Source organism: Saccostrea echinata, unplaced genomic scaffold, assembly GCF_033153115.1.
Source record: "Saccostrea echinata isolate AGI-Se365-2 ecotype Australia unplaced genomic scaffold, CSIRO_AGI_Sech_v1 ptg000056l, whole genome shotgun sequence".
NCBI lineage: Eukaryota > Metazoa > Mollusca > Bivalvia > Ostreida > Ostreidae > Saccostrea > Saccostrea echinata.
In genome coordinates, this window is record NW_026889805.1 from 21,175,001 (window position 1) to 21,200,015 (window position 25,015).

General features: G+C 33.7%; 1 protein-coding gene across 3 annotated transcripts in view; it reads left to right on the forward strand.

The window, feature by feature from the left end:
- LOC133173786 (formin-J-like) overlaps window positions 1-25,015 on the forward strand; it is a 133,237-nt gene that overhangs the window by 89,886 nt on the left and 18,336 nt on the right. Inside the window, exons 1-2 of one of the 3 annotated variants that reach the window (XM_061308826.1) lie at window positions 14,819-15,303; window positions 21,196-21,311. The exons of the other annotated variants lie outside the window; for them this stretch is intronic. Coding sequence (XP_061164810.1) covers window positions 14,841-15,303; window positions 21,196-21,311 — 579 coding nt within the window. The 5' untranslated portion in view covers window positions 14,819-14,840. Of the gene's footprint in view, window positions 1-14,818; window positions 15,304-21,195; window positions 21,312-25,015 lie in introns of those variants that run through there. 3 annotated transcript variants of the gene reach the window in all.

Sequence of the window (25,015 nt, forward strand, 5' to 3'; positions counted from 1 at the left end):
ACATTTAATTCAATCCACACAGAGATGCTTATTTTAATCTTACCTATTATTTTAGGATATTCAGTCACATCCGAACCCGATCCGAAATTTTCCTATATTTGTAAACAAAGTCTCGACACTGCAGTTCTAATGCATCATAGGCTCTGAATGATTAACTCAATGCATTCCAAATATAGACCATCTCAAATGATTTTTTAAACCGAAAATCTGCAATTGTATTATACACCAATCGTATTTCTCAATCTATTCAATACTGATCACTACATTCCATAACAAACAAGAGAACACGTGCTTTTATTCCTATTTATTCTTAAACAATTAATTTACTACCTCCATCTTCATCAGAATACGTGGTCTAGTGGTTAGCGCGCCTGCCTTACAAACCAAAGGTTTTGAGTTCGATTCCTGCTGGAAGGACATTTTTTTTTTCATTTTCAGCTTTTTTTGCAAACCAGTTGACAAAAGAGTCAAGAAAACGGAAGACCTGTTATTGCCTAGGCAATAAGTATCTAGTTATTATTATTATTTTTTTTTTTTTTCCCATTTTTTGTCCAAGCGATTTCTCAGAGATGGCTCGATGGATTTTCTTGAAACTTTCAGGGATTATGTAGAATTAAATAAACTAAAAACATTTTTAAGGATTTTGCAAAATTCACTTCCGGTCGTCAGATATGTCCGATTTCCGTTTTTTCAAAAGAGTTCATGTCCGGACGTTTTCTCAGAAACGGTAAAAGATTAAGACACCAAACTTTGAGGGATTATAGACCATGACAAGTAGGTTTGTGGAATATCTTTAAATCCGTCAGCCGTCACTTCCGGTCGTCACAGGAAGTGATCAAAGAAATCGAAAATTTCAACTTTTCTTATTTTAATTAAATCTTGCATGACATTATTGCATCTGTTTTGTGGTTTCGAAATATGTTGGTCCCACCGGAAACAGAAACGTCAACTTCCGGTTATAAGCGAAAAACTACATAATTTGAGCATTTTACTTTCCCATAAATATCGCTTATAGATGAAGTATTTGAAATGATTTTTAGATATGTTATTTAGACTGCTAATGTCTAGAGTAACGTCAAATATCTTGGTAAAATTCACTTCCGGTCTCGTGTTTTACTGTCCGCAAAATAAGAACTTGTCAAAGTAAGATCTCAAAAACGGTAAGAGACTAAGACACCAAACTTATATGAGTAATAGAACTTAATGAGTAGGCAAAATCTTTTGGGTTAAGAGCGTCAGCCGTCACTTCCGGTCGTCACAGGAAGTGATCAAAGAAATCAAAAATTTTATCTTTTATCTTTTGAAATAAAACTTGCATCATATAATTGAATCTCTTTCACAGTTTCTATATGTGTTGGTCTCACTGGAAACAAAAAACGACAACTTCCGGTTATAAGAGAAAACTATGTAATTGGGATTTTTAACTTTCCCAAAAATATTGCTTATATATAAAGTCTTTGAAATGATTTTCATATATTTTATTGAGACTGCAATTACCTAGTGTGACGATAACCATCTTATGAAAATGCACTTCCGGTCGCGTGTTTTTCTGTCCTCAAATTGAGATTTTGTTCACCAAATTGCTCAGAAACAGTACATTGCTGAAGTCTAAAACTTTCAGAACTAATAGTCAGTCCGCAGTTTATCTACATCATGTAAAAATCGTACGTTGCCGTCACTTCCGGTCGTGACAGGAAGCGATGAAAAAAGTGAATTTTTAAAGTTTTTTCTTCTTTTTACAGAAATGTTTGGCTAATGCGAATGTTAGGTAGACCATAACCATGCAAATTATTTTCAGCGGAAGTGCCAACCGAAAACCCGGAAGTTGTCTCAAACATGAGTAGTTTTTCATGGAAACTTTTAAGGATGATCAGTTGTGAATAATTTAGGTGTAGAATGAACATTTTATTCGTTTGGAGCACTTTCGTTCACGACGAAGTACATAAAGAAAACAGGAAAGTAATTCCGTTTGTTTTTCTTTGTATTTACATATCTTTGGAAGCCTTGAGATAACCTTTGTTAATTATTTAGAGTAATCTTATTGACAAGATCGTGTTTTTTTTTTCGAAGAAGTCAAGAAAACGGAAGACCTGTTATTGCCTAGGCAATAAGTATCTAGTTAAGGTCTTCCGTCTTCACGGAAGACCTTATAGTGATTCTACTGTTTCTTATTATTATTATTATTATTATTATTTTTTTCCCCAAAATTTTGTGCAGGCGATTTCTCAAAAACTATTCAGTGGTTTTAAATGAAACTTTCAGGAATTATGCGTCGTCAAATGAACTTTGTTCATCAGAAGGAAAATTTGGAAAACTCGCTTCTGGTGCCAAGTTATTGACAGTTTTCTGATTTTAAAATGAAATTTTGTCCCCCCTTTTTTTCAAAAATGGTTTAAGATATGAACTGGAGACTTGTTAGAGATGATAGGTTATGTCTTCTAGATGAGGGGAATTACCTTTTTGTGCGTCGTCAATACTTCCGGTCGTTACCGGATGCGAATTTAAAAAAGTCGTATTTTTAAACTTTTTTGTTTTTCTATATTTTTCTTTTATTTTAATAAGGTTAATAGAGACTCTTCTGAAAATTCTTTATATATAATTTATTTTAGAATTGATCAATCCAAACTCTAGATATTCGCATTTCTAAATTTGAAGCGGGTCCAAAATGGCGGCTGTCTCTGTAAACTCCGATAAGTAGGTCAGAATTTACGGAGTCAGCCGAGCGTTTGTTTGAATGAAAGTACCATAAGGATCAAAGAAATGTGAAGGAAATGTTGGATTGTCACATCACAATTACGTTGCAATTCTGTTTCGCAATAGAGTTTTAATCCGGGGTTTCCTCAAACGTCTACTATAATCTTTCTTGTCTGTATCTCAAAGTAGAAAAACGACATGACTACAAGTGGAAATACGATAACTACAACCTTTTGTTTTACACCATGGAAAAACTGATCCTAAACCATGGTTATAAGTAAAAGCTTTTGAAGAAACTTGCCTGACTAAAGCAATCAATATATAGTAATTATTACGTGGCCATTGTTTTTTCCCCATGCAGGCTTGTGTCATATTAAATGAACAGAAAAGAAAGAAATAAGAAAACCATTTTTTTAAAGATTGTTTAATGAAAATGATTAAAATATTTTTTTTTCTAAAAGATGTTGTTATTGAACATAAATGGTATCAGATTCCTTGGCCGTCGCAGGACGAGACATGTTTTTGGGCGAAACATTTTAGTCTTCCCATGAATGTGTAACTAATCGGGATAGTCCACTTTGGGGGTAAACAGGAAAATAAAACTTGTAGAAAATCTTACCTAAATCACTGCTTCAGTGTTACTTATCCATACGATATATAATAAGTACAATATGATAAATATACTTTCTCAAGCTCGATATTCAGGTTATAAGAACATACATTTTGATATTTCATTGAAACCATCACCATTCAATAGAAAATACATTCCGAAGGAAATGCGCGAATATTTAACCGTGACGTTTGGCGCGAAATAATGTATCGTGACCAACCTTTCGTAGTAGACAAATGGTCTGATGCAGAAGTATATAGAAGTGCAGAAAAAGATTACATGGACATGCCTGTATATGGAATTACATGAAATAAAAAGTTGAATACATAAAGAATAAAAGAAAGTAAACAGTATCATCAGAGAATGGCTAAAGATATGAATATGAAACTTGCTGAGGTGATAGAGCATCAAATGTAGATATGGTGATTGACCATTATTTTTCGTCGTTCCTACTTCCGGTCGCAAACGGAAGTGAATTCAAAAATGTTAAATTTGCAATTTTTTGTTTTTCAATATTTTTCTTTGGGATTTACAGGGTAAATAGAGAGTCTTCTGGGAGTTTTATGCATATTTTCATCTTTTTGATTGAAAAAGTTTGCAGAGATTTTTATAAAATTCACTTCCGGTCGAGTGTTTACCTGTCCTCAAAATTAGAATTTGTTCTCAAAATATTGCTCGGCAACAGTAAACGACTGAAGTCTAAAACTTTCAGGTCTGATAGTCAGTCATCAGTTTATTTGAATCGTGAGAAAATCTTGTATCGCCGTTACTTCCGGTCGTGACAGGAAGTGATGCAAAAAAGTGAATGGTTAATGGTTTGCTTTCTTGGATTTTCACGCTGAATTTCTTTTATCACTTTTTCAGCGTGAATTTTTGTTTTTATTTTCAGAATCGGACGGAAGACCTCTCATTGCTCGCAATGAGTTTCTAGTTATTATTATTAAGGTCTTCCGTTTTCACGGAAGACCTTATAGTGATTCTACTGTTTCTTATTATTATTATTATTATTATTATTTTTTTGACCAAATTTTGTGCAGGCGTTTTCTCGAAAACTATTCAGTGGTTTTTCGTGAAACTTTCAGGAAAAATTAGTCATTGTATGAACTTGTTTCATCACAAGGAAAATTTGGAAAATTCCATTTTGGTTCCAAGTTACGGGCAATTTCCTGATTTTAAAATGAAATTTTGTCCTCGAATGTTCTCAAGAATGACTAAAGATATGAACTGGAGACTTATTGGAGAGCATAGAACGTGACTTCTAAATTTGTGGAATCACATTTTCGTTCGTCGTCGGCACTTCCGGTCGTTTACGGAAGTGATCAAAGAAATCATAAAATTTCAACTTTCTTTTTTTAAATCAATACTTACATCACATTATTGCATCTCTTTTGTAGTTTCGAAATATGTTGGTCCCACCGGAAACAAAAACGACAACTTCCGGTTATAAGAGAAAAACTACATAATTTTAGTATTTTTCTTTCCCATTAACATCCTTTGTAGATAAAGTTTTTGAAATGAATTTTAAATATGTTATTTAAACTGCAGATATCTAGAGTAACATCAAATATCTTTGTAAAATTCACTTCCGGTCGCGTGTTTTCCTGTCCTCAAAATGAGAAGTTGTCTGAGCAAGATCTCGGAAACGGTGAGAGATTAAGACACCAAACTTATATGAGCAACAGACCTTAAGATGTAGGCAAAACCATTTGGGTTCAGAGCGTCAGCCGTCACTTCCGGTCGTCACAGGAAGTGATCAAAGAAATCGAAAATTTCAACTTTTCTTTTTTTAATTAAATTTGCATCACTTTATTGCATCTTTTTCGCAGATTCGAAAGATCTTGGTCTCACCGGAAACAAAAGCGTCAACTTCCGGTTATAAGAGAAAAACTACATAATTTGAGTATTTTACTTTTCCATCAATATTTTTTTCTAGAAAAAGTATCTGAAATGAATTTTAAATATGTTATTCAGACTGCAAATGTCTAGAGTAATCGTAAATATCTTTCAAAAATTCACTTCCGGTCGCATGTTTTCCTGTCCTCAAAATGTGAAGTTGTCTGAGCGAGATCTCAAAACTAGGTAAAAGATTAAAACACCAAACTTTTATAAGTAATAGACCTTGAGGAGTAGGCAAAACCATTTGGGTTAAACGCGTCAGTCGTCACTTCCGCTTGTCACAGTAAGTGATCAAAGAAATCTTTAAAAAAATTAACTTTTCTTTTTTAAATTAATGCTTGTATCACTTTATTGCATCTCTTTCGCTGTTTAGAAATATGTTAGATTCCACCAGAAACAAAAACGTCAACTTCCGGTTTTAGGAGATAAACTACTTTACTTTGATATTTAACTTTCTCATAAATATTGCTCATCGATAAAGTAATTGAAATGACTTTATGTATGTTGTATATATTGCAAATGTCTAGAGAAAAGTCAAAGATTTTTATAAAATTCACTTCCGGTCTCTTGTTTACCTGTCCTCAAAATTAGAATTTGATCTCACTATAATTGCTCGGCAACAGTAAACGACTGAAGTCTAAAACTTTCAAGACTGATGGTCAGTCATCAGTTATATGAATCGTGAGAAAATCTTGTATAGCCGTTACTTCTGGTACTTCCGGTCGTGACCGGAAGTGATGTAAAAAATGAATGGTTAACGTTAGCAAGTTGGATTTTCACGCTGACGACAAGGGTTAAATTTACAGAGTGTCTGAATTTCTTTTATCTCTTTTTCAGCTTGAATTTTCGTTTTTATTTTCAGAATCGGACGGAAGACCTCTCATTGCTCGCAATGAGTTTCTAGTTATTATTATTTTTCTTCCTGGGTACTTTTTTGTCCGTGAGTGATCTCGTAAACTACTCATCCGATTGAGGTGAAACCTTTTTAGGGTAACTAGGCATGTTATGTAGATTTGCGGAACGAAGGTCATTTTGCGCGCACGTGCATGCACGTGCGTGCGCGTGCATTGCGTAAAATGACCAATATATTTGATATAGCTGTAACTTTTATATTTTTTGATGAAATGCTTTGATATTCAGAATATAAGGATGTATTAAAATTGTAAACAAGATGACATGGTCAACATGCGCATGCATGCACGTGCGCGCACGCGCAAAGCGTAAAATGACCAATATACTTGATATAGTCGTAACTTTTATACTTTTTGATGAAATGTTTTGATACTCAAAATATTTATATATATTAGAAGTGTAGACAAGATGACATGGTCATCATGCACATGCATGCATATGCATGCACGTGCGCGCGCCTGCAATGTGTTAAATGACAAATATACTTAATATAGCCGTAATTTTTATATTTTTTGATGAAAAGCTTTGATATTAAGAATAAACAGACAAACTATAAATGTAGACAAGATGGCATGGTCATTATGAACATGCTTGCAGGTGCGCGTGCGCACAATGCTAAGATGACCAATATACTTGATATAGCCGGAACCTATATATTTTTGATGAAATGTTTAAATTTGATACTGAGAATATAAAGATGCATTAACAGTACAGACGAGATGACATGGTCATCCTGCACATGCACGCACGTGCGCGCTCGTGAAATGCAAAAAACGACCAATATACTTCATTGCCTTTTTTAATGAAGCTTACAGGAAATAAGACACCAAAAGGGTGTTGGGGAGCGTTTGGGGAACATCTGTAACGGTCCCCGTTACAATTATAACTAGTTTTGTAATTGATTTGCAAATTTTGCCTTTAATTAGTATTATGGCTTTCTTTGCAGTAATTTTGACACAGAGACAAAGTTTTTTGAAGGTTTACTGTTCATGAGAAAAAATTCACTTCGAGAAACATTGATGACATGCTGTATAACTTTTTTTGGCAAGTGACACCAGGACATTAATTTGAACAGCTTAAAAGGGAAGAAAATAGGAATATTTATCCATGCAATGCCAACCAATCCGACTGTTTGTCGGACATCCGATATTACAGTATCGGGTTTATCTGAGACAATGGGTTAAAGACAATGCTTAATTTTGTGCCAATAAGCATTAAGTTTACAATAGGTCTATACAGGGTTTTCATCATGTTGTCATACTGTATTCAATCTTTACAAATTAGTGAAATAGACGATACATTTGTTTGTGTTTTAAGATAATGAAGGGCTCGGAATTCTTAACCTCTGTTCCTTTGGGTATGTATTGTACCACAAGGCAAATATGCGTAGATCTGCACTGAACGGAGGCTTATATTGAAATTAATGGAAGTTCATTTTTCTAAAATTCATCAGATTATAGAGTGATGAAATAACACAATACTGTTTGATCGATTTAAACAGACAGTTCAAACTGTGGCGGCGCCTTTGATATTACTTAAGTAAGTCAATTTTCAAAACATTACGATATTAATTTCAATAGAGCAGACAAATGTATTCTAGTTTTAGACTGTGTATATATTTCGATGCAATGTACAAAATGTATGTTTACTCTTGGCTGGAGAAACGCCCTATGGAATTCTGAAAACTGCCTGATGCACCAGACGATTCCAATGTGACATCGTGACCATAGAATTTATTCATGATTCAGTTATAACACTATTTTGTCTACATAAAAAAGTGTTATAATTTATTCATCACTATTAACATGCTGATGAATAAATTGCATTATATGTAATACAGCAGTAATTCACCTCCGTCATTGATATCATAGATTAATACAGGTTCGGCACAAAATGTAAGCTATTTAAACATAAAAATTTTAAGTAAGTTTGGCTATTTTTTTTTTTTTTAATAATTTTTTTATTTTTATTTTTAATTATTATTATTACTATTATTATTATTATTATTTTTTGTGGAGAAAAAAAAAATCGAACTTGATGTATCACTTAAATTGTCCTAGCGGTCATTGGCGCGTTATTCAAACTAGCGTCTTTGTTTTTAGTGAGTGTAAACACCAATGCTTCATTAGGCTGGATCACGTCATCAGTTAAAAAGGATAATCGTCTGCTATTGTGCTGAATTAAATCAGAAGACAGATAAGACCTTTATGACTCTCACCAGAACATTGTTTTATGACCCAAAGGTTCAACAGAGGAACGGAAAAAAAGCAAGGTCCAAATCGTAGGAAATTTCTCACGTTTCTCATTACGTCACAGTTAATAAATAAAAAGGTGATGAAATGAAGCATAAATGGTTGCAGACGATTGGGATCTGTTACCCCTGCTAAAAACGTGCTTGTGTGTGGTTATGGGTAGACGATGTCTATTGCCTTGTCGGTCGCTTTTTCAAATAAGATGTCACCCTTGTTCATGTGCACATCTGCTAACAAGGATCTTTGTTCAAGTGCAATCATAGAACCCCCGAAAAACAGTTAAATCATGCAACAGTATACTTGTGCAATACATCTTTCATCAAGAAAACTGTTTAATGTTTCTTTTCCACCGAGTTTTGACCTCCTGTTGACTTACCCAGTGTTTAAATTTCTAACAAGACACTCACCCAATTGTATCCAAAATGCATTTTTAGTATTCTTTGCATTTTACAGCTAGGCTTTTATAAAGTTCTATTATCTACTTTGTTGCTTTCGATAAACTTAACCCCTATATACGCAGGGATGCTTTAATCCTATGATTGTTACATATATCTCGTTTGAAGACTTAAAAGGCTGGACTACAGAAAGTTTCTAACCCTCTCCCAGAGGTGAGGAAGAGGTCTTCAATAAAATTTTCAACTTATTTACCCTGATAATATGTATATATACATGTATATTTATTCGGTTTTCGGGATTTTTTGTCCTTGTGTGTCTTTGAATAAGTAGTTATTTGTCCAACAGCAATATATCTTATCTGAACCCAAACTGAGGTCATGAGTATACATGCAGGACACTTGTAACTCTGAGCCATTTGTTAGTTGGTTTTGTGTTTTGTTGTTCAGGTTGGTTATAATTTAAACTAAGTATAGCTTAGGTCATTCATCTTAAATATTTTATGAATTTATATAAAAAAGCTTTATTCATGTGTTATTTTTGAATGAGGGATTGTCTTATAGCAAACGGTCAAAGCAAGGTGTCCAGCACTTTTTGACAAAAAATAAAGGCGAATTTTAGGGATAAGATTAAGAATTTTTGGAGATAAATTAGAGCTAAAATTAGAAATTTTAAGAGTAAATTATGACAGTTTAAGGCATTTAAATGGATTTACCTTTACAAATTTGACAAAAAAGAAACTCACAAAATATACTATTAATACAGGAACGGCATCTTCCAGGGTAAAATATAGAATTAAATATAATATTCAGTTCTGAATAAGAACTGCAAACTGCATAAAGGCACATTTTGTATGAATGCATACTCAAAATTGTTTAGTAGAATATATATATTTATTACATTTTCAACAGTGAAATACTGTGATTTATTTATTGAATAAAAGTGATATGAAAGGATACCAAAATGATATTCTCTCACAGTGTGAAAGGATATCAAAGTAAGTAAAAAATAATTTCTGGCCTGTCATAAGATAGAGCTAGTAACTAACCATCTTGATAGAGCTAAAACGGCAAATTTCTTCCCAAATCCATGCTATGTAATGTTTTCAATCTCACAACTGCTAAGCTATGACGTCTGAACCGCTCAACTATGACGTCAAGCCTATGACAGTGTGTTAAGAAAAGACAGAGGCAAAGGGAAAATCTAAGAAAATGTAATAAACAGAAAATTCAATGTTTTGTAGATGAATATGGAATTTATTTCACTCGTGAGACAGGATTTTTTTTATATTTTCACTCGTGCTTCGCACTCGTGAAAATATTAAAAAATCCTGTCCCACTCGTGAAATAAATTCCACATTCATCTACAAAACATTGAATATCCTCTATTTATATATATATATATATATATATATATAAATATATATATATATATATATATATATATATATATATATATATATATATATATATATATATATATAAAGAATTGACATGACATATTCGGACTTTTTTATGATTTCTCCTTGAATTCATCATTTTTTGAGCTATTAAAAAAAGGAATTTGCGGGCTGCAAACTTCACTCATAAAGAGACGTCAACGTATGGACCCCTGGCAAGGATGTCGGCTTATTTGAAAGATGTTTTTTGCTTATGTTGTAATATGATTTTATAGTTTAACTGTCTCGATATTTAAAGACTCATTTCGATGTCTCGTTAGATAGACGTAAATAGGAAGATTTATTCATTTCTCGTGGATTCGAGATCTTGGTTAAGCAAAGCTTGACACACGCCATTGTTTCATGGCAATAGAAAAGAGTTTCCGGTGTCTATATTAAAACGAGGTTAATACCACAGTCGTATCCTGACGTCGCACGCGCCACTTAATGTATGATATTTCACCTATTCTAAATTTCTTGCATTCATGTCGGCGTCTAGGTGCGTTTCTTCAATTGTTCACACGACTTTTATTCATTAAAATTATGGTTATACACATATACCTGTAAAAGACGGACTTAAGTCAAGTTTCCAGCTATCAGGTGTTAGATTGTATCTTCATATTTTTTTAACAGATATCGCACGCAAAACGCAGAAAAAAAAGGGAAATACAGACACATCGTTTAAGAGTCAATTATAGATTTAAATATACATTAACAACTGTGGAAATCAAATACATCAAAGAAATAATTATAATCGGGTTAGTTTTAGACAGTGTTATCGCCAATTTTATCTGCTCGTCAACCCGCGGTTCCTCTGTATTTTGTAGGCGGATCTAGGTGTTGATGACGCATGCTGTTCAATTAAAAGATTGTCCAGTAACAAAGCTGATGGATGGGTGGGGTGATTAACTCCATGTATTCATTGTCTACGGAGAGACTTTTTGGCGCATGAAATTTTCAATTTTAAGGATTCCAAGCACTGCAGTGGCCTTGTTTGCCTTTTGTGTTGTACTCCTCGGAGTCGTTATCTTGGGTTCTCTTAAATATAATAAAATTACAGTAATATGTTCCTGTGGTCTTTGATTCTACGTTTCCTGCAGTAGACAATAACTCGTTTTGGAAAATATGAATTTTATCAGGAATATCTTAATGTGCCTAAATGTAATTATAAAAATATTTGAAAAATTATAGTTCATAATTTTATGTTAAAAGGTTTTTAATTTTCTCCATTATATATTGAGATTTGATAAGGTTCCATTCGCAAAAAGTAAATTAACGTCTCGAGGTATATATTGCAGGGGGTATTATAACCTACCTGAGCTGTCATCTGAGTACGCTTGTAAAAGTATTGTGTATTAGTGTGATGATGAAAACGTTGTGTCACACGGCCTCTTGTTTTTCTCTTCCCCTGGGGTTGTTCTTCAACGCCTACTTATCTTATAAAGGTCATGACCCATGGTTCGTCCAGGTTAGGAATGTAGACAAACATTCAAAGCACAACACAATGCCGTTTTGATTTTTATCTGCGATTTAGACTTTGTGTTCTAATGAAGATATTTTAGTAAATAAATAAAATTAACATAATTATTGGAGGTCATTCGTACAATGAGGTAACGCTGCTGGAATTATTTATTCTTCAAAGATTGCTGTTTAGATGAAGATTTACATGTGATCACGTCAAGAATAAATTCACAACAAATATCTACTATGCCTCCGCTGTTACACAGATTGACAGTAATTGAACTGACGACATTGTTTTGGTTTCTTGTTATTTCTCCTTTTATTTTAATGCTTTTTTGTGAAGCAGCCATGTGCTACTAATGGATTGTAAGTGTGTAATGTATTATTTAGATAAAAAAGATGAAAAGGTGTTTTGGTTCATGTTAAGATGTGAAAGAACATCTCGTGTCCCAAACTGGGTGTGTCTAACATCATCGAAGCATTTGGGTCCTCTGGGAAAGGAAACACGATTATCGTGTCAGGCTATGAACTCTCTGGACCGGAAGATAGCACCTTTATTTCTAAAGTTTATTGTGTTTATATGTCAAAGAAGATGATTGAAAGCAGCCTTTTATTGTGATATTAAAAAAGTTAATAAACATAATAAGTTTAACCTTTTTAGGTAACAAATTATGGTTAAATATAGTATTTTTTCGAGGATAATTAATTTTTCCCCTGACTGCTTTCTCTCAGATCCAAAGTGTATTGAGAGAAGACATGTCTTATAAATTGTTTATATTTACGGAATGTGCATTAGATAGTATGTCAGGAGTGTTTTGTGGTAAAGTGATTTTAATTTTATGATGTCACTTAAATGTGCCGGCTTGGTAAAGGTTGTAGGTTAACGATTCTTACGCCTGATTACACAAGGTAGTTCTGTTTTAACGGAGAGTTAAACATTGTAAATTACAAGAAAGGTGACAAGACATTCAGTTGTCAGAAAATGCAATGTGGGGTCAATACGTGCTTCTGTGCAAATCTCAGATTCTTTTTATATGCAAAAAGCAGCTTAATTTCCTTCATTCAATTTTCTTTAACATAATATTTGTGTGGAGGGTAGATTAATCATATTTTTTATAAGACGACCAAATCCAAAAGACTTAGTATCCTCTTACTGAAATTAAAGAAAGGCGTTAAATAGTTGAGCAAAGGCTTTAAACTGATGACCTGTTTGTTTTACAGCGAGAGAATCTTAAAAACGGATTCATCATATCATTTATAAATATAATGAGACGTGAAATCTACATCTATTTTGAAGCAATTCTTTGTCTCATGGAAGAGCCGTTCTCTCAAAAAAAGTGGCCCTCGGTCGTTTATTCTTATCAAATTATAATGCACAAACCATATAATTGAAAGGTTTGTAGAACGATTTCTTTACACATATCCTATTATTGGTGCTATGTCATGTATTTCAACAAAGATATGAATGGCAACCTTCACGCATCAAGACTGAATGCTTGCATACTTACAAAACTAATGCAATAATTGGTAGTTTGATTGTTAGGCGTGATTCAATAAACATTATTAAATTAGAGTAAAAAGTAAATCGTTTTTACGTTGTACTTTTACAAAGCGTATAATTATCTACATGATTCACGTTGTTTGAGAACTTTTGAAGCACGGTAGGTTCTACCATAACTGTAAAAGAAAACAATGCTGTACACGGCGCAATAATGTTAACATCAGGAAGGTCAAATGTCCACACGGAAATACTTTCCTTACAAAATATAGACCACGTACATTCCTGCTAATTATGTTTATTTAGTAGTCGTAGAAGCATATAAATAATCACTGCAAACAGAATAGATAACTGCATCCTTTGTAACACTGAAAACCTACAAACGGTTCTTTAAACCAATTTATATGAGAAAGTTTGTTTTACCTACAAGAGGTCGAGCTCTACCGCAAACATCTCTAAAAGTTTATATCAATATAGGAGAACATATTTTGAAATTTAACTAAAGTTGCCATCACGAAAACGAGTTTCCTTATTACAGACGTATAGTAACGTTCAAATAGGAATAAATATATGGGCTAGTAATTTGCAGATAAAACCCAAATGATAAAGTGCCAATCTATAATGAGAAAGTTTAAATCACCAAAAACAGGGTTGCATTTTTTTTTTATCCCGAAGATGTCTCGTAATTGTTTTTTGAACATTCTTTGAAAAAATGATTTGGTTATTTATAAGAAGAATGTTAAAATCAAGGAAACTTCTATGAAATTTTTGTCAGTATCACGATTTTTTATGTTCACCATAGATTTAACAGAATGTTTGACTGGATATTTTATTACTTCTAATTCAGTTCAGTTATTAGAACATTATAAAAAATTAAACAGAAAAAGGTCAAGAGCATAAAAACCTGCACGAAAGCTTAATTATGTAAGCTAGACTGTTATATATATATATATATATATATATATATATATATATATATATATATATATATATATATATATATATATATATATATATATATATGAATGTAGCACATACGACTTTTTAAAATCTCAAAACTATCATGATTTAATTTTTTATTATATGCTATCAATGTTAAATTATCATCTCCCAAGAAAATAATTTGTTCTTTTTTAAAATTCACTTTCGGTCATTTATTATTTGAATACCTAGAACTGGTACAATCGCACATAATTCGAGGTATTTCAATTCATTTTGATGAATAATTTTAGTAGAATATATCGAAGCTAGAAATTTATTAGCATTCATTAGAATTTGGAAACGTACATTATAAGCATGTCTGAGAATATAAATATGCACCTGTTTTATAATTCATAAATCGAGCTATTTTTGCTCTTGAGAATGTTACAGTTTACATAACACTTTTATCATGAGAAGATTTTGCTTTTTTATTTATTTTTTCATTCTCAAATGAAGTCTCAAGGCTTATTGAATGAACACAAATTTTTATTTTCTTTATCTGTCTGAATAGTCATTTTCTCCTGAACATTTAAATGTATTTAAATTATGACACTGCAAATTACAGCAGAAACACATGTTATCATAAATCCAAATTATACCTTCACCTCTGTAAAATTTTCTGATATATTTTGAAATCGTATTTGATACATTGTAAGAAAATATTTTATGTATTTTTTTACAGGGATAACTCCTGGATTTTCAGGGATGGAGGAAAGCGTGTCCGATAGTGAAGTCGATTTTGGTTCATCGAAAGAACGTCTCTTTCCTAAAGTTGGAAATAAAAGGTGGGCTTATGCTGTAAGACGTGTTTCCATTGGCTATTCACCAGTTCAAGAGGCGTGGTTTGACAATGTCACCATATCAATTCATCCAAAACGACTAGTTGAATTGTTACGTTTACCTTCAGTCAATACATACTCCACTTTGAAAAGGAAACTTAATAAATCGAAATCCAATCCGGAATGGATTTTGGAATTTTTGCATCAAGATGGGCTAGAAATATTGTTTGAAAGCTTGGAACAAATTGCTAACCAAAAATCGTCCACTTTTTTGGACAGCGTTTTATTAATATCTTGTGCGGAATGTATTAAAACCGTCATGGATTCGTCTCTAGGATTGGATTATATAGTGGAAAACAAGGAACAACTTATTCGCAAATTTGCATCGGGTATGTCTTTTAGGTATTTCTTTCATTATACAATATTTATTTGCCTTTCATTTTTCGTCATAAGGTATAGTGGGTCAATACACTGAACAGGTGAATTTCGGCCTCGCGCTCTCCGATACCTAATGGCTATAAAGCGTGCAGGTGTATATGTTAACAGAATCTTTTAAAGAAACACTCCATTTCAGATCATATAACATCTGTCCACCATGTTCCTAAAATCTTACAAATTATGTTACAATTTGAACTGAATTTGGATTAGTCAAGACGAAACACTTAAAATTTACATATTTTTAAAATCTTAAATTGTTTTTGAAAATACATGTATTTAAATATTGACGTGTGAATCTATTTCTTTTCATCTAGCATTTATCTTTTGTAACGTATTTAGAACTTTGATAAAATAAAAAATCCTTGCAATGCTTTACACTTAAATGAAAGCAATTCCTTGTCTAGATAGTAGGAGAGACAGTTTAGAAAGCATAATTTCGCGCCCTGCACTGAATTAAGGCACGGTGTCCCTCTTATGGTCATTGTGTCCTCTTCTTCCCCATTTTCAAGGACTTTTATATTTTCCCATCAATGGTTTGGAAATATTACCATATAATTCATCACCTATGACATGACAAGCAGACGATACACTTACACTAATAGATTCAAAAACATCTTGTACCAATGTGCGCCAAAGAGCAGTGCTTGTAGAACAGGGGACAAAATTACCGACTGGGACAGGAGTGGTGTCAAACTAAGAAGTCTAGTTCACAATAGATAATGAAGATATATCTGTTTAAAAAACAAGATGTGACACCATCGTACTGTGTGGCAATCTTGAACCAAGAACTGGCGATGGGAATGTGGAAACTTTCGCACGTTCAATTTTTCTTCCCTACGTGAGCTGAATAGCTTGATTTTCCCCGCTTGAATATATATGGAAATTATATAATATGCTCATGCGGTGTATGCAATGCTTCAGGTGCACTGAGGCATGTGACGAATAAAATGAACCATGGTGAAAGCTTCTTCTTTTTAGGAAGTAATAAGACAGGACCTGAAGAAAATTCACGTTAAAAGAAATCCAGGAAGGTTTGCACACGAATCCGCTGTCTATTTGGAAAAAAAGGGTCAACAAAAGCAAGAATCTTCATGTTGTCTTTGAATGACATTTAATTTTTTTCATTAACAACCATAGATGTTTAATATTCTGGCAATAGCCAATCCTTGTTCGTTGGCTGGAGGCCAAAGGGGGGTCCTCTTTTTTTGCTGTAATTACTGGACACGGGGGTAGTTTCACTTTTCTCTATCTTTCTCTGACGACATAAGGATTATTCTAGCACAAGAAGTACACAGGGACTGTTGACAGTGGAAACCCTACGTGATAGGAAGAAAAGCGATATCTAACCTTTTCTCTGGACAGTCTCCAGGTTTGGAGCTTAACCAACGGAATCTAAACAACGGAAGAATGATTACTCTATCAACTAATGCCCTTAATTAAGTTCAATAAAACTATCATACATTGACATAAATAAAAGATCTTGGCCTACCCTGTTATACAGGAGGAAGGCGTCAATTGTGACGAATGGAGTGCGATACAATACATACCAGTGTCAGCGTTTTGTCAGTTTCACATAAATTGACGTATTGACTTACATGACAATTGATCAGACGACTGGTACGTCTATGCCTTAGTCTGCTGTACAGAAATATGTCTATAGTTTATATACTGAATGTGTAATTTCAGTCTCAAAGAACAAACACTCGGGCCCAACTGTTAATATATCACAAAGAACAAAAATAGCAGCGTTACTGAATGCCTTGTACTTATTGTAATTTTGTAAAATGTATCTTTCCCGCCACAAACTCAGCTGTCGGCTGCTTTGATTACAGCTTCCCGGTAAGCTATATAGTAAGGATAACTTCCGTATACTGACATCTACTGACATAAAAAGCATACTGTTTTATACATAGTACCGATCTGTTAAACTTGTGGCCTTTTTGTTACCATTCCTCCTTCGTCTAGCTGGAGCGACGGGTTTATTAAATCTTAGCGCCATTTTACTGTCAGTCGGGGCCATTAAGAAGTGTTGCGGGCTGTCGTTCAGTGAATGAGTAAGACGTTGACAAGTACTGGAGTAGGTCCCATTAACTATTGCTATTAAATATGTCTATTAGACAGCAATCCACCACCAGACCAACGGTCATTTTTGTGAAACTTGCATCGTCATGGTCCTTGTCTTGTTCGAAGCATTTTTCGTCGAGCTATTGTGACATCGCTACAGGCATTTTGTCAAACCTATAATTGATAATTGGTTTTCCATGGCAAAAAAATACAAGCATGAATTACAGTTTCTTGTTTTGTGTATTGAATTCGTTGGACATTGGGTACGAATCGTAGTAAAAGCATGCCAGACACAGCTTGATGTCCCCTCGCGTGTATTTATGGAGTGGTGTTTTGTGTACCATTACTTTGGGACAATCCCATGTTATACTGGTCGGCATAATAACCGTGACTGCCCTATTTATTTTTTGGTCCTCTTTCTTAACCTTTATTCAAATATCCTTTATGCAAAGGACAAACCGCTTGGATCTTCCAAAAGTTTTTACTTACAAGACGTTTTACTTCTTATGCTCAAAAGGAAGGGGAGGGAGGTCACGAATGATTTAAGTTCAAACCTGACAGATTACCAATACGTTTAGATATTTTCATAACAAGCTCTCTAAAAAAAATTGTTAGACATTAATAATTGCTGTTCTAAATATTGTAGTTTTCATTGTAAAGTTTTGCTTTTTTACAAGACAGGTGAAAGCTACGTTACCTTCATCGACGTGTCAATTTAATTGCTCTGTTCAACCCCAGGGTTGGTGGCCGGCCTTCCTCCACCAAATAACCTCTCAAAGTCGGGACCATGTTTGGTCAGAACTGACGAAACGTGAATCAAATTGAAAGGGGTTTGGTATTAAAATTTTGGATTAGCACATGTGCCGTTACTGTTGTCAGAAGTGGAAATTGATAGCACATAAAACTAAGGAAGCAAAGACCAGGGGAAGGGCCATCAAGTCACTGTTTGTGGAGGCCACAATATACTTGGAAAGGCAACATGTCATTGGTTTCAAAAGTGTGTTTTTTTACGCATGCTCTACTTTATCCTTTTCCCACATGGAAGTGTATTTAATATGGAGGACAAAACTGTCCAGTATACCCTCATTATCCTAGATAGAATCACCTGCTTATTTCACATTTTGAACTTTATTGTCGACGAGAAATAAACAAAATAATTAGCATTGTTGTACTTTTTGGTAAAGGATCATTGACCATTTTATAACTAATCAGACTCGCCTTATTTTGCTTTCTATGTAAAATATGCTTCACAAACGAGTAAAGGCCATTTCCAAGGTCGCTTAACTCGTAAATGACAATTGTTCGCACATCAAAGAAGTCAATTTTATTTCATCATATGGCTTCTTTTTACATTAAATTGTCTCCTTGTTTGAATCCAAGGATCTGAGCCACGTTCATTTACAACGTGCAGCAGTAAGATTAACCACTGACGAATTACTTTAAATATTCAATTACAACCTTTTGAATGGACTTGGCAAGAATGGCGATTTTTATACATCATTAAAATGCAACAGCATTTTGGCCATAAACATAATAATTCTGAACTTTGTCAGAGCTGAAAGAGGTCAAATTCCCGGATGATGGAGTTTAATTCCCGGATAATGGTGTCGTCTGGACTTAATACGAATAAAATCTTCTTGGACATTCCAAAAGAAAACGACTATCACTAAGAAAAGAAAGTGTGTTGCTATTACTGGGCGTGTGTATTGTTTGTCTGAAGGCATTAAACAAACTCCTTATTTGTGGAGCAGATAAGCAACAAAACAAGTATACACATCAAACATGAGTCATTTTTGTTATAGCAGTCTGAACCAGGGAAGCACGAATTTGTATCTGCCCGCTTCACGGCATATCACTGACCGATGGCAAAGTTTGCAGTGTATTGCATTTTATTTGAATAATGACCGTATCATTGTATTTCATCTAAGATGCTTAAATACGTACAAAACAAACGGTATTTGCCCCTGGGGTCATGTTTTATGAATTGTGTTTCATGTTTGTGCCTCGAATAATTTCAGCGGAAAAGAGTGTCACCTTAAAATGACCTTAATTGAAGTTTATGAATGAAACCCAACTTCAGAGAAGATTGCGCTAAATGTTGCAATATAAACGCTATATTTCTTTAATTTTAAAACCATCTTTTCACAATGCAGTTATTCATGGTTATCCGATACCATATCCAAATACATAGACGTCCTTCTTTCAAGGTTGATATTTGCATGCTCTGACACTAGATTTAACATTGTAATATATCCCTACGGTTCACTTTATAAATGAAAAGTTCCGTATTTTAAAAATACCAAGGTTTGAAGCTTGAGCTTATATACAAAGAATGATTTATTTGAGGGGACTTGGGTCTGAACGGTAAAGTAGAAAAATCTTTAAACGGACAAATGTAGACTCAAAATCACCAGACTTACTCGTGATGAAAGTTCGTCGAATTTTACCTCGCTTCAGTAAGAAGCTGGAGTCAGAAGTCTTTCCCAACAGCAAAACCGGGCCCTATCTGTAATTCAGTGATGACTCACATTAAAATGTCCATCTTTGTCTAAAACAAAATATGACAAATTTATATCAGAAATATTTATGAAACACACAAAAGGTCGAGAGTTTAGACAAATTCATGCATACAGCAGAGATATGCATATTTTTAGATCAAGTCGTGTGTACTTGGAAAGCGTTAAAACCTAAGATTGGTTTTTCTATATTTAGATATATTAAAATAAAATGAAATAAATCCATCAGTTCACATGCCTAAACATGAGTTTATTAAGCCGTAAATTGTACTTTTCAAATCAGTGGTCTCAATCAAATATTTCCCTCGTAAATCTTTTCCCTATAACCTTTAGAATGATAAACCCTAAATACCTTTGATGCTTTTTTGACCAGTCTCAGATTTTCTGCCTCATCAACTTTTATGATTTGATAAGTGTTTGGATAAATTAAAAAAGATAAGCATTAATAAGAGTGGGATTAAAATATCTCCCTGTGTAAACCACATACAAAATTACTTTGTATTGTTGTAGTATGAACTTGTCCGAGACACATAAATCTTTCCTTCATCCACATATTAACTATGTCCTCGGGATGTCATTTTCCTGTACCATAAATTATGAAGAGATCTGGACCCTGTTCAACTGCATGCATTTGGCGCGAGGCGGGGACAGCAGAAGATCGGCGTGTAAGAATCGTCTGTTAGCGAAGGATATAACAAAGACCTAGCAACATCGGCTGGTGTCAGATGCGCAATGAAAGGTCGCGTTTATTTAAGTTTTCATCTAAGTCAACTCAACGAATCATTTAAAAGTTAAGTAAGAAAATAGTTGAGCTATAAATATGTGAATGTTCTGATTATTGGATGGTTATCAGACGTCCCACGTCGAAGCAAAAAGTACACCGTATCAAAGAAGGATTAACCTATGATAAGCAAGTTTTCTTTGTTTAGGCTATGCTTACACATTATCCGATATTTCATGCAAGGAGAGAGTATATAAATCAAAATTTAAACAATAAAAATAATTAGTATTGTCTGTGGTCTTCAGCAGGTCTAACATAAGCCTGTCATTGCTACTCACTTATGTAATGTACAGTAAGTTAGACCCCCCCCCCCCCAAAAAAAAACAAAACAAAAAAACAACAACAAACAAATAAACAAACAAAACAAACAAACAAACAAAACAAAAACAAAATAAAACTTTAAAACATTGGTTTTCAACTTGAAATGTTGATTTAGTACTTTGCATCTCGAAAGTGTACTTAATGACTCCATTATATTTTAGCTTTAGGCACAGACAATGACACGGTCAAGAAGCAGATTTTGGAACTTCTCTCGGCTCTATGTGTCTACTCCAAAGATGGCTACGCCTGTACCCTAGACGCTTTAGAACATTACAGAGTAAGTATTATTCAGAAGTACATTTACAAGTACAAGGTACCTTAACATTTCGTGTTTAAACCATTGCATGTCGGTAGTAAATCTTTAAATAACTTTTTAGCTGTGAAAATAAAAGTATCTGCAATCTTAAACCAACTTTAGTTCCAGTTCATTTGTCCCACAGAATGATAGAATAGCAAGTTTTTACTTCATTTTCACACTCTGGTAATTGGTTTTAGTTTTTGGCGACTATGGTAATGTAGTAGGTAAATGATTTTGAATCGGCTGTTTAATTTCATATTGTATAGGCTAGACATCTTCATGTCTCCAGTTTAATGTTTTAGACTTTGCACTTTCAGTTGTCATCATATTCTACATCAGCTAATAAGATGGGACACTATTAAAATTCATATATTTAAGTCATTTTATGGAAATTGGTTTGGTTTCTTAAAAAAAATTAACGAGAAAAACCGTTGTTCGAATTACGGTTAAAGAAACATATGAAGATATATGATAGAAATCATGTTTCTTACATGATTTTCTTCGATAGACACTAAACCTTAAATTTGAGAAGATAGCAACCTCACAACTGGAGTCCAGCAACATATTTTTAGCAAAACACACTAACAACCCCAGTAATTAGTATGAGGCACGTTTCTCGAGATTTTTTAAATTCAAAATAGTGTATTTACATTCAAGTTATTAGCAAATGAGTTGTCGCTTTCGACCTATTGGCATTGTGGTGGTATGTACACAATCTTGTACATAAAGCAGCTAACACTTGTTCTGGTTGCTAAAACACTTGTTCGCGACCCTTTTGCTGCTTTATGACGTCAAAAACCACATCTGCACGTCGGTTATTCTCAGTAGCAGAATGATGAACGACATGTTTGCTCTGTTTCTCGGTCTACATTTCTCGTTGTGATCGGTAAATACCATTACAACACAACGTACAATATTCAAATATCGACATTCACTCTATTTGTGTATCTTATCAATACTCTAAGTGAATATATAAACATGGCGTAAACTAGAAGATTATAGCCAACAACCAGTGTGGTTATTAGGCTGAAGGACTGGGATTTCCCTGGCAAACGTAAACATATATTTATACCACATCAAAGTGAGGGAAATCGTTTCCAGGATTACTTTCTAGAAGGCCATCTTCATGTTGGAACTCTTTAATAGGCGGAGGTCATAAAGACGTATGGTACCAACTACCATAAGGAGATGTCTAACTTTGTCCCTCAGATTTAATTGAAATTCCTAATAAGAGATAACTGTTGATTGACTACCTCGGACGCAAATGCCGACAAAATTTGGTGTAGGTTAACTTTTTTCATGATCATGCATACACGTAAATTTATGCAGTTATATATAAATAAAGACAATTTTATCAGTTTTACGGATAAAGTTTCCATTACTATTTTTTCATGCCAGGTTTCAATTGTCTTTTACCCATATTTCGAAAAAAAAAACCCTTGATATTTATTTAGCTTTAAGACCTCCTGGCGGGTAGATTTTATTTGTATGGAGAAGAGATAAAGCTGAGATACAAAAAAGCTATCTCGCAAAATCTCGCCCTGATATGCACGCGAGGTTTGGTTATGGGTAACAGAGAAGGACATGGCTTATGTTCGTTTTTCAAAAAGAGGTTAATGGTTTTTGCAATGACGTCAGAAGTTAACATTGATGTCCTGGTGTGATGATAATTCTGTTGTGTCAATATTAAATCTTATTTATTGAATAATTGTTTACATATCCTTCTGCAAATTAAGAAATCACATTTAAACCTCACTTTATCTAATACCTATCTGTAAATTAGAAACAAGGAAAGCTTTGTGAAATTGCAACATTCCAGAATAATTTCGTAGCCAACGGCGATGTGGTTCAGGTTTTGTTTTAGTGCTGCATATTTTGAACATAAGAAAAAAGAAATGCTTTGGCATTAGAAATTCAAATTTGGTCTCGCTAACCTGTTTAAGTGGACTTTTTTTGACACAACGTTATGTCAAAAAGTATTCTTCCATATGATTTGAATATCTAATGAGGCGCGCCTGAGGAGATACTTTCAACCTACACTGATAAGTAATGTTCCCAAAATGCAATATAGCGTGTAATATCAAATATATAAGAGAATTCTTCTTATTGTTTTTTAAAACAATTTTGCACTTTATGAATAGACTCCGTTTTCAGAGCGTTTTGGTAGATCTTCGTCCAGTCGGATGTGTTTCAATTTGTTTCAAAATGTCTCAATTCACTCCTTTGATATTGTGCAGATTAACCCCTTTGAAAGTTTTCTAAATTTTAATCTTCATTTTGAAATGCAGCTACCATGACATCAACAGGATAAATATACAAAACGAAATTTGGGATTATTCATGAACCGGTTTCGAATTCCTCCATATTGACTGCATTTTTTATGCGCAACCAAACCGGTTTATGATCTGTGGATACATGTTTTACGGTTTATGAAAAACATGAACAATTAACATACTAATTTGCATTCTCATTTTTATTCTATTCCTCTGAACATATGCAGCATAGAAGATGAATGATAAGATATTTAAGACGAAAACTTCATGTAAACAAGTTTTAAACGAATGAGTTGCATGCAACGAGAAAAAAACCCACGTTTTTATTCAAACAGAAGGTCGCCCCATGAGAGCATTTTTAAGGTCACTATACAGTGATAATGATATCATTATGCAATTAAAATTATTTATAAAAGAAAATTAAATGTCATTGGCTAGTTTGATGAGATATGGACAGAACTTTTTCTCCTGCAGACAACATTCGAGTCCAAACTGCTGTCTGCTGCAAAAGAAAACAACCTTCAAGTGGCGTCTGTTGTGACGTCACTTGTTGTTCCAGGAAGATACTATCACTAGTTAAACATCGGGGCCCTATATATTTGCTGCATATGTTCAATTATTGATTGATTACCAATATAACTGACAAGCTTCAGACGAGCATTTGACTTGGAAACAACTTTAATTAATGTTAAAAGTTAAAAAGGTTCGTGTGTAGTGGGTTTTGTATTGCAGTATTCTAACATAGGAAACCAGTGCTTCCCCTAAGGAAAAGTCATTTGGACCAAGTAACCGTTTAAACCGCAGTGGATTTTGCAAATATGGGTCCTTTTATAAACTTTTCACTTACAGAAAGCCTCTATGATCTTCTTTTATCACACAAATTGCTACAAGCAAACCATGGCCTGCATTTCCTAGATAAACCATAGCTTAAGGACTCTTAGGACCTACTTTAGTCACAGTAAATATTCCCACTGTTAAAAATTAGAATTTTATGTTTTGTTAAAACCAGAAAAAAGGTGAGAAAACGCGATTATGTTTTAACATCCTTTAAATGACTAAACAACACCGTCATTCCCACACATTTGTATGTTAATTGGACCATAATGAATCAAACATCCGAATTACTTTGCGTTGCTATTTCATCCATACGATATCAGATAGCTGTCTTTTCTTTGTGGGTAATTCTATTGGTTGTGATACTACTAGCTATTGTATGAGGTGGTGCTAACTTGGATGTAGTGGCTTAGGACTCTATGAGTATCTTGATACATTGCTTTGTCATTCCAAATCCCACGCTTTGTAGTGTTTATCTGTATACGTCGGGCGATAAGATTTGTGCCTCCGAAATTTTAATTTTGTTTGAATTAAAACCGCTCTCAAATTTTGGGTATTACCTCTACTGATGTGTTT